Source organism: Oncorhynchus masou, chromosome 6 (genome assembly GCF_036934945.1).
Source record: "Oncorhynchus masou masou isolate Uvic2021 chromosome 6, UVic_Omas_1.1, whole genome shotgun sequence".
NCBI classification, from domain to species: domain Eukaryota; kingdom Metazoa; phylum Chordata; class Actinopteri; order Salmoniformes; family Salmonidae; genus Oncorhynchus; species Oncorhynchus masou.
In genome coordinates, this window is record NC_088217.1 from 67,161,384 (window position 1) to 67,176,204 (window position 14,821).

Here is a 14,821-nt window from a genome sequence, read left to right on the forward strand (position 1 = left end):
CACATTTTTAGAGTAGAGATGTTGCAGTGAGCCTGGACAAGCCCATTAAGATGGATCTGTTGTGTGAGTGGATGTGGTCCCGGAGGGGGTCTGGGTAATGATATCCTTTGAGGCCACTCCTTTCTAAAAGCACAGACCCTGAAAAACACCAAAAATAAGTGTTAAGGCGCCACACTCCTATATTATTAATGTTGACCCACCTATCTTTAGCTGTAGTCAAACTAACAGGCACAAAGGCAATTTTCAAGGGTGGTTTTGGAATCGATGTCTTTACTGGAACGGAACGATCAGGGCCGGTCCTGGCCGCTCTGCCGCCCAAGGCGAGACAGAAAATGTGCTGCCCTCAGTAAGACTCATAGTACTAGTAAGGAAATGACTTTGAGAAGACGTCTAAAATAAGTGTTTTCCAGACGTTGAAGTTAGGTTCATTTTAGGTGCTGAATGAACATTGAAAATATATGTATTTTCCGGGGACGTTGAAATCTGTTCTGAATGAAAGTTGAAAAGACGGAATTTATAGCTGCCTATGTTTAGGACAAATCAAGGCTGGTCTAGACCGGACAAAGTCTGAACATGGACATCTATGATTGGTTTGATTCGGTCCGGTCCGAACCAAAAACCTGTGTAGGTGGAAATCCAGGCCGGTCCAGACTGCACAAAAACGCGCCTGGACAGGGCCAAAAAAACGAATCCAAAAAGCGTCGTGTTGGTCCGTGCTTATTGAGGTATCGCCCTGAAAGTGTCGCCTGAAATGGAATTTTAGGAATGTCCACCTGGTGGGCCTACCGCTTGTAAATAAGACGGCCGGTCCGGACGGATCTAAGAATGACATTGGTGTCGGTCCAGGCTTACTGAGGTGCAGCCGACCATGTGGCCAGCAACGGAATTTTAGGAATGCCCGTTCGTGTGGAAGGCCTAATGGTTTGTTAAAAATAAAACGCCCGTTGCATTGGCTTTATTAGTCCCGATTAGTCTAGTGAGAAATCAATTTGGCTGTTTAAACTCTGAATATCAGATACCCAACTTTATCCGGAGGCGTTATCCTGAACCTATTTGCAATGTGTTTACACAGCGGGAAATGCAGAATTATTTCCTTTTTCGCTCTGATCAGCCCGTAAAAAAGGTTTGGATACAAACTTGAAACCACTGATCATGGCAATTTAACCCATGGGGATCCAGACTTCTGGACTTCTGGTTGTGCGTAGGCCATTCCTTCTCCTAGGAACAAAGTGAAACTACACGTTTTGTGTTGTCATGGTAACACATCATGTGCATGTCTCTGTGTGTTCAGCACCCCCAGATCCAGAAGAAGTCCCAGTACATCAAGTATCTGTGCTGTGACGACGTCAGGACCCTCCACCAATGGTTCAACGGCATTCGCATCGCCAAGGTAAACCTTAACATCCACGTCACTCTTAAACATGACTATTAGAGACTATATAACTTTTTCTCTCAAGCCAAAAGGGGTCTCCTAAACTAAAAGCTGACTTAAAAATAAAAAATACAAAAAGTTTGTTTCCCTTAACTTAAGATTGTGTTTTACAAGATAAGACATTGGTCCATATTAAATTATATATGAACCATGCAACCAAAATACAACATTCAATGTGAACAATTAGCAACTGCGCTTCTCTTTTAATAAACAACTGTGACCTCTCTCTTTCCCCCACGGTGGCGGTGGTGTAGTACGGGAAACAGCTGTATGTGAACTACCAGGAGGCCATGAAGCGCACGGAGGCGGCCCACGACTGGTCGTCCCTCTCCACCTCCAGCATCCGCTCTGGCTCCAGCTCCGGCTCCGGCTCAGCCAGTCTGCCCGGTGAGTCAGCCTTCCTGGGCTTACAACTGGTCTGGGATCAGCTGCTCAAGTCCACGGTGGTCCACTGAGGCTTAATGGCAATGGCTGGGGGACTGTGATTAGACAAGCACAGATTCGGGATCAGCTTGGTAACCAAATCGAATTGACCTCAATTTGAGGTGATGTTGATTGAGTAGAGATTGATATGCTATTAATTAATTGGCCATTATTTTCAATGACGACTTTGATTCAATTTATCAGATGGAGTTGACCACAACCCCTGTCTAGCAGTAGGTACATTTATTCTAGTTCTGATCTTGAATCAGTTGTTGTGGCTTTGAGGGTACACGATAAAGCTCTATTCTATCTACAGAGATGTGGATTCACCCTTTTTTACACATCCACTCCCATTAATCAAATCTGCAAAAGAGGAAGTTCTAATATTGCAGTTCGGTGGCTTCAGAGACTCTTGTTAGCCAATGTGTAGGTCAGAAATCTAGTGTTTATATGCTCCGGGGTGAAGTTTCCCCCAAGGTACAAATCTAGGATCAGCTTCCCCTTGCCCAATCCTAACCTTAATCATTAGTGGGGAAATGCAACACTGACCCAAGATCAGCATCTAGCGGCTCTCTTCCATGGCTGTGTGTGTGTGTGTGTGTGTGTGCCCCCCAGAGTCCCAGTCGAACCACTCGGGCCAGTCAGACAGTGGAGTGGACACGGCCTCCAGCCACGGGCGCTCCCAGAGCGTGGTCAGCTCCATTTTCTCTGAGGCCTGGAAGAGAGGAACGCAGATGGAGGAGAACACCAGGGTTAGTCCTTCTCCCCTTTGACCTCTCCTCTTCACGCCAATATATCCCTCCTTTGTATTTCCTCTCATCTCTCGATATGTCTCTCCATTATCTCTCCTTTCTCCTCTTCTCTTTGTCTCCATCAGATTGTTTTACTGTGATGATTGATTTTGTCTGTCGCACTGTAGATGCTCTACAGACTATCAGTAACAATTCAACCAGGACCGGCGCCAGAACAAATCAGTTGGACTCTTTTTGATTTCCATATGGGGCAAGTTTGTTTTTTTTGTTGGTTGCAGGACCTCCTTCCGTGGGAAAACTAGAACTGCTATTCAAGTTAATGAGCAGTCATTCGGACTGCAACATTCTAACAGTTGAATTAATATATTTCATATATGCTTTTGCAAAAAATAATAATTTGGTTGTGGTTATGAAGGTCACATTAGACTATGAAAAATATATATTTCAAATCACACGAATGCTTTTTCATTCTGCCCCTGAACAGGTAGTTAACCCACTGTTCCTAGGCTGTCATTGAAAATAAGAATTTGTTCTTAATTGACTTTCCTAGTTAAATAAAGTAAAAATAACTAAAAAATTAGTGTTTCATTAGTTTATGGTACTGTTTATGTAAAAACACCATTTTATTTGTTGCGTTGCCTTTGTTACAACTACAAAACAGCAGTGGCGTGCCTGGGGCCTGGGCCTTCAGTGAGGTCCTACACAGTCCCACCGGTATTAAACCATCGCTTATTACCATCATTATGATGCCATGGCTCTGGACACTACATTTAGACAGAAACGCAGTATAACCAGGCGTTGAGTCGCACCCAAAGCAGTTTCACCGTGATGATAAAGACACACAACAATTCACTGAAAAGAAAAGAAAAAGAAAACAGAATCATTTGTAATATAGGCTATTTGCCATTTTATATTGTTAATATATAGGTTATTTAATATTAACGAAATAAAATGCGAAACATACATACACATTTAATAAAAAATAAAATGCATTGTATGCCTACTCACCAAAGACGGATTATTTGAACACAAAATCCATCCTCCTTTCTTTCCTCAAGAAGACTTCAATGACTCTGTTGTACAGTCTATCTGTGCGTTTTAGTTCCACCAATAAGTCCTTTTCTATCGACATGGAGGCTAATGCTGAAAGCCGAGTCTGTCCAGTAGCATTTCTGGAATACGTTTTGATTCGCTTTAAGGCCGAGAATGACCGCTCGACAGAAGCCGTGGACACAGGGATAGTCACTGTCACACATGCCAATGTGTAAAGTTGCCCCATGTCCTCATTCAGATTCTTCTGCTTAAGGAAATCAAGGAGATCAGAGGGGCTTTTCCCTTCAAAATCAGTCATAGCATACATTATAGTCAGTTCTGTTTTGTTTTGTTTTTAGCTTGGATAGGTCGAACAGTGTTCCGTGACTCTCTGTTAAGCTGGAGAAGGCAGTTTGCGGGAATTGTTTTCCGGTAGGTCTGGAAGTGCTGGGGTTCCAGGAGGGAGAGAAACATAAATTTTTCGTGGTCTTGAAACCTGTTTCGTATCTGGCAAAGAATGTTGTCCAGAATATTGCTGTGGAGTTGTTGGTAGTATGTGCGAGGGTCTCCTTGTGCTGGTCCTCTGCGTGCGTTGGGTGAACTTGAGATACGCGCTGTGTCGTCGTAGATTTGACTGAACCTGCGCCTCTCTCGCTCAATTGTAATAATAGGCATTTCCAGTAGTACAGTTTGCAGTGCTTCTCGGAGCCTGTGAGCCATTGATGGCGCTCGTAGTTGGAACTTTGAAAGTGGCGAACGAACCCCTTTCCCACCTGTGACAGGCTTTGTAGCGTCGGTGTCGGGTGACCTCTCCTTACAATGTCTAACTTTTCTTGAAAAGTTTGTCTTGAGAATGGCGTTATAATTATATCCTCAACCAAATCAGCTTAGTAGTACGCAAATTAATTTGTTTATCAAATTCAGTTTCCTAGTTCTGAGGTTCTGCATAGACCTGCCCATAGGACCTGCCTTTCAATATTGGCAATCCAATCAAAAGATGTGCACGCACTACGCCTGCTAGCTGGCTCCTGTGTAACACTGGAGCCAGCCAGAAGGTGTACAATAGCCAACTCTAAAGCTGATTGGTTGACACTAAATTTTCATTTCCATTCACTTTAAGCTACAAGCGCCCGCACTGTTGATTCTGAAGGCCTGAGGGCAGATTTTAGACCCCTGGCAACACATGATGGCTGAATATGATTGGATAAAAGATCTAACATAAAGACCAGCCCTCCAAATCTCAACCTGGGGCTGGAAGCAGTGCAACCAAGAGGAAAGCTATGAAATGAAGAGTATAACTCTTACTCTGGGGAATAATTTAATACATATTTGTGGGAAAATATATTTAAAAAAAATATATATATATTCTGATGATGTTTAGGCCAGCAGAGAAGGCCTTGCTGGCCCTGACGGCCCACCACTGCAAAACAGAAAGCATATGTTGGAACTTGGTAACAGCTTTCTACGACGGCAAAAAAAGATGATACCCCGACCACCAAGATGCACGGTCAGCAAGATGCACGGTCAGCAAGATGCACAGTCAGCAAGATGCACGGTCAAATGATGAAACATTTGTTGCCTTAACATTATTTTAAGCTCCAAGTGTGCTTGATAAATAGTGAAAATCGGCACAAAAGCATATAAATGGCATTCTAATAAAAATATGGCCGCAGTCAAAAATGGTCAATTACTGTCAGCTCGTGCTTACCAGGGTGTGTGTCTTCACGCAATGGCATAAGTTGGAGCATGTCACATAAACAACGAAAGCTAGTGAGGTTCGTTGCTGATGTTGTTTTTTGCTTGAGATGTAGGGGCCTGCTCTCTGTGATGATGTAATTGTGCTGATAATCAGACAGTTGAATTGTCTCCGTCTTTTTCTATCCAAACGGGTTGTGTGAAATTAGTTTTGGTGTATGTTCAGTTTCGAGGCAATTATCGGGGTAATTGTCAACTGGGCACGGCACCTTTTAATTATCGGGAGAAGGAGGGAAGCAGGCCCTACTGTCGGGAGTAGTGGGGGTCAGCGGGGGGAAAACCATAAAGAAAATGACATGCCCTCCTAACAGTGTTTATAACACACTGTTTCTGATATTAAGAGTTTAACAATGGCAGTGTGTTTTATAGACTTATTTAGGTAAAGTCGAGGGAGGCATGACTTAAAACGTCCGAGTAATTTTATTAAAAATGACCTTTTATAAATATGGCATGAACACAACCAGTCGTGATGTGTTCAACTGATTTTTGTCAAACAAATCACTTCAAAAAGTAGGTTACCTTTTGCACGTTCGTCCAAAAATAATTCCAGCATCAAAACAGTGCACTGTGCACCCGCCAACTTTCCTTCAATGTGCAAGTGGCTGAAACCACTATCTCACCAGAGAAAGCGTCAGTGCGATGCTTGGCCCCGGTCTTACAAAGTCAACAAAACGAAGGAGCTGGTCGTGGACTTCAGGAGACAGTAGAGGGAGACTGCCGCCATCCACATCGACGGGACCGCAGTGGAGAAGGTGAAGAGCTTCAAGTTCCTCAGCATACACATCACTAACAATCTGAAATGGTCCACCCACACAGACATTGTGGTGTAGACGACGCCACAACAGCACCTATTCAAACTCAGGAGGCTGAAGAAATTTGGCTTGGCCCCTAAAGACCCCCACAAATGCACCATTTGAGATCATCCTGTCGGGCTGTATCACCGCCTGGCGCCTACATCACCTGATGTCACAAGAAGGCCAAAAGGATCATCAAGTATATCAACCCACCTGAGCCACGGCCTGTTCGGCCCGCTATCATCCAGAAGGCGAGGTCAGTACAGGTGCATCAAAGCAGGGACCGAGAGACTGAAGCTGTTTTTCAATCTCAAGGCCATCAGACTGTTATATAGCCATCACTAGGCGGCTACCACCTGGTTACTCAACCCTGCACCTTTGAGGCTGCTGCCCTATGCACATAGACATGGCTTCACTAGTCACTTTCACTGGAACACTGGTCACTTCAATAATGTTTACATACTGTATTCTAGTCAATGCCATCCTATTCAATGATTGCAGTGTATATATATACAATATTCTATCCTACGTACTCTACAAATATACTAAATATTCTATCCACATACTGTCCATAATGTCTATACATCCATCACATGTATATTTATACTCCGGACTCTGACATTGCTCGTCCTAATATTTCTATATTTCTTAATTCCATTTATTTTACTTTTAGACTTGTGTGTATTGTTGTGAATTGTTCGATATTACTGCACTGTTGGAGCTAAGAACACAAGCATTTTGCTACACCCACAATAACATCTGGCTAAAATATGTGTATGCGACCAATATGATTTGATATATTTTGCCCATGTACAGTATGTGATGCTGTCTGGCCAAAAAGAGTATGACATGCTGTTAGAGGAATTCAATTCCTATATGTTTAATACCCAATTAAATTAATACACTCAGCCCATTTCTAAGGATACGTAAGAAACTTATTTACATAAAATGGGCGGAGACCAGTCTCAAAATCAGGCACTAGCGTTTGTTCTCGAGAGTACTGAACATGATACAATTTACCACAGGTTATAAACTGAAAATGGCGTCATTAGTTTTCGAACTGTCCCGTCTCTCCTCCACTCCGGTACAATGGCAGTATAGATCTCAAGCCTCCCTACATCGTCTCCCACCAATTTAGATAATTTATAACCAAGCCACGGTCTTCCTGTGTAGATAAGCATTCGAGCCTGTCTGACGATAAGTTAATTTGTTTCTACCAAGGAACAGACAGTCATTGTTCTAATTCTTGATTATAATTACACACATTATATTCAGTACTAGGATTAAAACAAAATTCATACATCTATACTGTAGCATAATAGTATTCTGATTAGTCAGTCCTGATTGAAATGTATACATAATTAGTCATTACTGATCAAAAAACTCCCTTAACACATGCCACACTATTGTTGTCCAGACAACATCACATACATGGGCTACACATACTCAGACAGGGGAGCGCTGTTTCGCTCACTCTGATTTATCTGAGATTGGTGAGTCTTTCTGTCTCCGCTCATCTCGGTGAAATAAATTATCAATATTTAAATACTTTATTTGGACGGGAGGAGGTGCTGTAGGGCGGTCCAGGCCACCTAATGCCCACTCATAAGACTGGGGCTGATTTCACTTTCTACTGACCCTTATCCTAAACTTAACCCTAGCCTTAACCTTATGCTAACCCTTACCCGAATCCTTATTCTAACCGTACCCTTATTGTTAGCAATTTATGTTATTCTTCAATAACACAAACTCCAAAGCAACTCGGGGGGAGAAAAATAGGTTTATTCAAAGAGGACAAATCATAATGTAATGCTGGGAGGTAGATGTTCATTCTCCCCTGTCCTCAGCTTTTCTCCACAGAACAAAGGAAAATGATGCCATTTATAACCCCCCACCCTAGCCTGGGGTTGACCAATCAGAAGTCCTTGCAGTACAACTGGGCCAATGGCCAAATAACAAGTATCCTGCTCCAGACTCAATGTACAGAACATAGCACACTGAGTTCAGGAGTGACATACCACAGATTCGAAACAGCTGTTGAACTGAAACCTAACTCCTATTTACATTGACAATTCCCTATTGAGCGTTAATTCTAGTACTCTTGTCCTCTTATCCTCTGCGTTGTGTATTTATCTTCAAAATATTCTTATACTCAAGCCGTCGCTTATCAACAGATTGTTCATGGTGATCCTGTACTGATTGTGTGTATTTCTCTGTCCCCGCACAGATGAGGGAGTCCACCCGAGGAGCCACCCTCCCCCACCCTGCCCACACGCACCGCCAGACCCCACAACTGGAGCCCCCTGCGTTGGCTGCGCCACAACAGCAGCCGCCTCCCCAGACTCGCAGCAGCTACACCCACGCTCTACCCCCCAAGCCACAGGGGGGTACCTCCCCCCCACTTCAACAGCAACTGCCCCCCCAGATCCGCAGCAGTTCCACCCAGGTCTTGCCTACCCTGCCCCAACAGCCCTCCCCTCCACCGCCCCAACAGCCCTCCCCTCCACCGCCCCAACAGCCCTCCCCTCCACCGCCCCAACAGCCCTCCCCTCCACCGCCCCAACAGCCCTCCCCTCCACCGCCCCAACAGCCCTCCCCTCCACAACAGCCCTCCCCTCAACCGCTCCAACAGCTACCCCCCCACATCCGCAGCAGTTACACCCAGGTCTTGCCTACCCTGCACCAACAGCCCTTCCCTCCACCGCCCCAACAGCCCTTCCCTCCACCGCCCCAACAGCCCTTCCCTCCACCGCCCCAACAGCTGCCCCCCCAGATCCGCAGCAGTTACACCCAGGTCTTGCCTTCCTTGCACCCCCAGCCCTCCCCTCCACCACCCCAACAGCTGCCCCCCCAGATCTGCAGCAGTTACACCCCTGTCTTGCCTTCCCTGCCCTTCCCTCCACCGCCCCAACAGCCCTTCCCTCCACCGCCCCAACAGCCCTTCCCTCCACCGCCCCAACAGCCCTTCCCTCCACCGCCCCAACAGCCCTTCCCTCCACCGCCCCAACAGCCCTTCCACCGCCCCCCTTCCCTCCAACAGCCCTTCCCTCCACCGCCCCAACAGCCCTTCCCTCCACCGCCCCAACAGCCCTTCCCTCCACCGCCCCAACAGCCCTTCCCTCCACCGCCCCAACAGCCCTTCCCTCCACCGCCCCAACAGCCCTTCCCTCCACCGCCCCAACAGCCCTTCCCTCCACCGCCCCAACAGCACTTCCCTCCACCTCCCCAACAGCCCTTCCCTGCACCGCCACAACAGCTGCCTCCCCAGATCCGCAGTAGTTACACCCAGGTCTTGCCCTCCCTGCCGCCCCAGCCCTCTCCTCCACCACCCCCCAGCTCTCTCCACCACCCCCCCAGCTCTCTCCACCACCCACCCAGCTCTCTCCACCACCCACCCAGCTCTCTCCACCACCCCCCCAGCTCTCTCCACCACCCCCCCAGCTCTCTCCACCACCCCCCCAGCTCTCTCCTCCACCACCCCAACAGCTGTCTCCACAGTCCTACAGCAGCTACAACCAAGCTGTGCCCCCGCCACCCCCTCCCCCGCCACCACCCCCTCCCCCGCCGCCCCTGCCTACCAGCAGCACCCCTCACCACTCGGGCCCCACAGTGTTCGCCAAGTACAGCACCATCACCCGGCTGCAGAACCAGAACGCTGCCCACCAGGCCGCCAATCACCACAGGGCGCAAAACAACCACCAGAGCCCACCCAGGGCGTCAGCTCAAGCCCCGCCTCCTCCCCATCAGACGGCTGTCAAACCGCTGGTCAATAACATCAACGTCCCGCCTCCCCCGCCGCCCCCTCCCCCGCCCTCCATGCCTGCTCTGGGGTCGGCCATGGCCGCACTCCGGCTCGGTTCCCCCAGCCCGGCCGCCCTGCCCCAGTTCATCCCACCACCGCCGGAGAGCAACGACATCCCCCCTCCCCCTCCCCCTCCACCGCCCCCAGACCCGATGCCAGGTCTGTGCCCATTGACCTACGGCGCCAACGCCCTCCAGCAGGCACTGGCCCAAAAGTTCCACAACGGTCCCCCCCAGGGCCTCTTTCCCCTCGCTGCCAGACTAGTAGAGTCGCCCCCGGCACCGCCTCCTCCCCCACCACCTCCCCCTCCTACCCCACCGCCTCCCCAGAAGCTCTCTGTGCCTCCCCCACCTCCTCCTCCCCCACCTCCTCCTCCCCCAACTCCTCAGCAGCAGTACTTGCCCGCAGCTGCTCCCCCCCCTGCCCTGCCCAAAACCTTCTCCCCAGGCTTTCTGCTCCACCACGGTGCCCGGAAGCCTCTCTACCCTGTTTCCCCTCTCCCCCCCGCCCCACCTGCTGCCCCTACTCCTCCCCCACCCCCGCCCCCTCCTCCTCCGGTGTCAATGAAGAAGCAGCACAGCCTCCAGGTAGTCCACACTCCCAACCAGCCCCCTCCCACATTTCCCAAGCAGCACAGCCTCTCCAAGCCGCCACTCATGTCATTCACAGCTCCGCCCACCACTACCTCCCTGGTCAAACAGATGGCAAGCCAGTTCCCAGGGTCCACACTGTCAACCAATCAACTTGAGAGCCCCAAAGCCCCCCTTTCCCCTCCTGCGGTGAAGGCCAAACCAAGATGGCAGCCAGGCTGTGGACAGGCCCAGCAACAGGTCTCTGAGTTCCCTCCACCCGCTTCTGAGAGCAGCCTGTCTTTCCCTCCTCCTCCCCCTCCTCCTCCGCCCCCACCTGCTCCAGTCACCGGCCTTGCCCCTCTTGCTCCACCTCCCCCTCCCATCACTGGCCCCACCCCTCCGCCTCCCCCTCTCCCCCCCGGCAACCTATGCTCGCCCCTGAAGAGTTCTCCATCGGGCTCCTCCACACCCTCCTCAGGCTCCTCTGGCTGGGGGGGCAGGAAGCCCCCGCCCGCCACCCCCCAGAAGGCCTCCAGCATCAAGTCTAACTCCTCGGCTGAATACCAGGAGTCCCGCAGGAACCTTCTCAGCAAGTTCGCCCCCAAGTCCTCCTCTTCCCCCTCCACCTTCCCATCCTTCCCTGCCGTGTCCTTGGGTAGTTCTCCCTCTAAGGACCCCTCCTCCTCCCAGGCCGGCCCCCCGGCGCCCCCCAAGCCAGGCAAGTTGAACCTGGCCAACCTGGCCCTACAGGCCAAAGTGGGTCAAGTGGGCCAGCAGCGCCAGTCCACCGCCGACTTCCCCTCCCTTCCAGCGGAGTGCGCCGTGGCCTACCTCCCCACTCCCCCACTGGCTTTTGATCTCTTCCCCCCTCCTCCACTGCCCAGTGACAGCCACGTCGGGGCACCTAAGGTAGCAGTGGTCAACCCCCAGCCAAAAGTACCGCCTGCCCCTCCCGGTCCCCCTCCCCCCACCACCATCAACTCCTCCTGGGGCAAGGGCTCCCTGAAGAAGGCCCCTCCCCCCATGCTGCAGAGGAACCAGCCGTCCCCGCCTCCCAAGCTGCCCCTGCCTACCTCGCCCCCCAAGGGGAACGGTAACAACGGCGCCCCCCAGCCGGGCAACTTCATGGACGACCTGAACCGGACTCTGAAGCGCAAGTCGGTGAGCCGGCAGGGCTCGCTCTCCTCGTCCCGCCTGTCCGGCCCCAAGCTGGAGCCCGCCGCGGGCACCATGGACGATATGGAGTTGGCACTGCCCCCTCCACCGCCCGATTTGCTGTCGGGGGGGAACATCTCAGGCTATGCAACGCTACGGCGGGGGCCCCCACCGGCCCCACCCAAGAGGGGGGGCAACACAAAACTGACACACTGACCAGGGGAGTGGTAGAAAAGGAGACTGTTGGATGATGCCTACTTTACCTCTCTTGGGGAGGAGCTTCTATCTATCACACAGGACCGTCAGTGGACATTGACAAACTGGACTCCTCGTGTTCCATGATTATGATGGTGAATACTTAACCATGTAAATAAGGAAACGCCAAACCACGTATCAGCTTCTTCGCCGTATGTTTGTGCCACGTAGTCAGAAAACCAATAATAACGACGTTAGGATTCATTCTGCATTGGTACTGCATGGACATGCTGTAAAACATGATGCTCTATGTGTGTGTGTGTGTGTGTGTGTGTATACCCGTTTTGTGTGCGTACCCGTGTGTTTTCACATGCATCCATGTGTGTGAGAGCGAGAGCTAAAGGGGAAATGGGAGACAGCCCATAAAGGAAGGCCTCTGTAATAGGGATTGTTATGTTGCCTCTGGTTTTATATGAAGTTATTTAATACGTGAAAGGATTTTCTTTATAGTTACGTTTTTAAAAGCTGCAAGTACGTTGGAGAGAGGCGGATAAGATGGAAAAACTTGAACCAATGAGATAAGAATTCTCAGAGTTTTGACATTTCCTAAGTATTCCCTGAATGTTTTGCAAGTGTCTCACTCGGTGGCACGCAAATCGGAAGGACGCCTTTTTTCACAGACGATTGCACTCTCTCGAAGGAATCTCCAAATGGGGGGAAAAAATGAGATTCTCTCCTCCCAAAGGCACGAAACCATGACTGTGCAACTGGAAACATTTGTGACTGGGAATAATTTTTTTGTTAATTTTTAATTTAATGCATACACTTTTTTTTGCTTAACTGAAGACTGGAACGGCACGTCGTGTGTATGTCTTTCGAATGCCCTGTGGGTTGTGTGCTGTGTTTGTTTGACCTTTGACCTGACCGGCATCTGAGTCGGGTTCATTAGGCACCAAGCAGAAGAAACGGACTGTGAAACAGGGAGGGGACTCACTGGATTCGTCCAATTAGAAACACACATTTTAGATTTTCGTTGGGGACATGCTTTAAAACATTTGGTGCCTAATGAACATCTGCTTCTGTTTATCTATACAGTAACAGCTTCTGCTCCCCTCCCATTGGCCCCTGCCGCCTTTAGATTGTCACATGACATGGCCTAAAAATCATAGAAATAGAATGTACAGAGTGGGGGCAGCTTTGCTCCAGGTGCCGTTTACCATATACTCAGTTATTCTCAACATGGTGGCACGTTGTTGCTTTAAGGTACTGATCATTGAATTATGTTGTCAGTAGCATTAGACTAGACCTGACTGGCTAAATTAATTCACAAATTCCCGTCTGGCTCGCATTAAAATTGAATGTTGCTTTCTATATCCTGTTTTTATGGCCTAAACATCCCAGTGTGGTGCAGTTTCCTGCTTCTCCTGCCGAAGTGCAGTGTAGAGAGGGGGTGGGAGGGGGGTTCTCGCAGCAATGCCTTCATTTCAGGGGTGCTAGTACTTATTGTCATAATAAGCCTGGATATCAAGGTGCTGACATCTTAAAAGTTGAATCTAGGGTTTGTCCCCAATCCTCCACTCTTCTCCCGAAGTGTGACCATCCTGGATTGGATTGATAGAAGCATTAGCTTCGGTTTCCACCATTTTCAGCAATCGATACAGTATAGCGACCATAACCAAATAAAGCTGAATGTCCGTACTGAACTCAAGTGGACCATGAATGTTGAGGGCCACTGCTAGACGCATAAAACATGCTGTCATATTAATCTTGCTTATATCTACATTGCTTCTGCTCCGTATTGGTGAAGTTGGCTCGAGACGCTGATCTTGGGTCAGTTGCACATTTTTGCAGGTTGGGGGCGGGGAAGCTGATCCTAGATCTGTAGCTAAGGGGAAACTTCACCCCAGAGCCTGTGCATTTTCATGATTTGAATATCATCCTTTTCAGGTTGTTGGTTAACAGTATGTCAAACTGAAGTAGACATTAAATTATTGAAGTGTTGTGTATCTGATTTTGGGGGCCATATGAAACTAAATGAATAAAAGCCGGGGGGGGGAGATTGCAGACTAAATGTCTCTACTTGCCCGAAGATCACAATATAAATGTTGGTAATCATACCTCGACCATGTATCGCTGTCTTGTTTATCACCAACTCTATGGTTCATTTATTGGTTAACTTAAAGGGGCAATCTGGGACTTAAACACACTTTTTTGCTAAATAGCTAAGGAATGGGGCTGGCACAATCTAACCACAAACAATTAACCAGGGATGGGATTCAATCCGCTTGCACCATCTAAAGGTCATTTTAAAATTGAGCCGACATTGTTTATCGTGAATGCAATGGAGTAAAACAAGCTTATATTTTTAGTTTTGATTGTGGTAAGTTCAAGAATCAACTTGCTATCATTATTTTAAAAAGTAAAATTGGATGTACCAATCCCAGATTGCTCCTTTAACCTTTATCTCTACTGTTGTGAAACAATGAAACGTAAAGATTGAGGCTAGAGCTTCTAATGCATCCTTCCTTGAAGTAATCACTGATCTGACATACACTACACGACCAAAAGTATGTGGATGCCTGCTCGTCAAACATCTCATTCCAAAATCATGGGCAATAATATGGAGTTGGTCCCCCCCCCTGTTGGGGACTGGCTTCCATTCAGCCACAAGCATTTCGTGAGGTCGGGCATTGTTGGGGTTCAGCGTTCCAATTCATCCCAAAGGTGTTTGATGGGGTTGAGGTCAGGGCTCTGTGCAGACCAGTCAAGTTCGTCCGCACTGATCTCAAAAAAACATTTCTGTATGGACCTCGCTTTGTGCAAGGGTGCATTGTCATGCTGAAACAGGAAAGGGCCTTCCCCTAACTGTGAAGCACAGAATTGTCTACAATGTCATTGTATGCTGAAGA

General features: G+C 48.7%; 1 protein-coding gene across 1 annotated transcript in view; it reads left to right on the top strand.

Annotated features, from left to right (window-relative positions):
• Positions 1–13,965, top strand: part of LOC135541666 (ras-associated and pleckstrin homology domains-containing protein 1-like) — a 73,261-nt gene extending 59,296 nt beyond the window's left edge. The window contains exons 13-17 of the mRNA XM_064967983.1: positions 1,292–1,390; positions 1,687–1,819; positions 2,471–2,607; positions 8,416–9,429; positions 9,468–13,965. Coding sequence (XP_064824055.1) covers positions 1,292–1,390; positions 1,687–1,819; positions 2,471–2,607; positions 8,416–9,429; positions 9,468–11,933 — 3,849 coding nt within the window. The 3' untranslated portion in view covers positions 11,934–13,965. The remainder of the gene's footprint in view (positions 1–1,291; positions 1,391–1,686; positions 1,820–2,470; positions 2,608–8,415; positions 9,430–9,467) is intronic.
• The last annotated feature ends 856 nt before the right edge of the window (positions 13,966–14,821 follow it).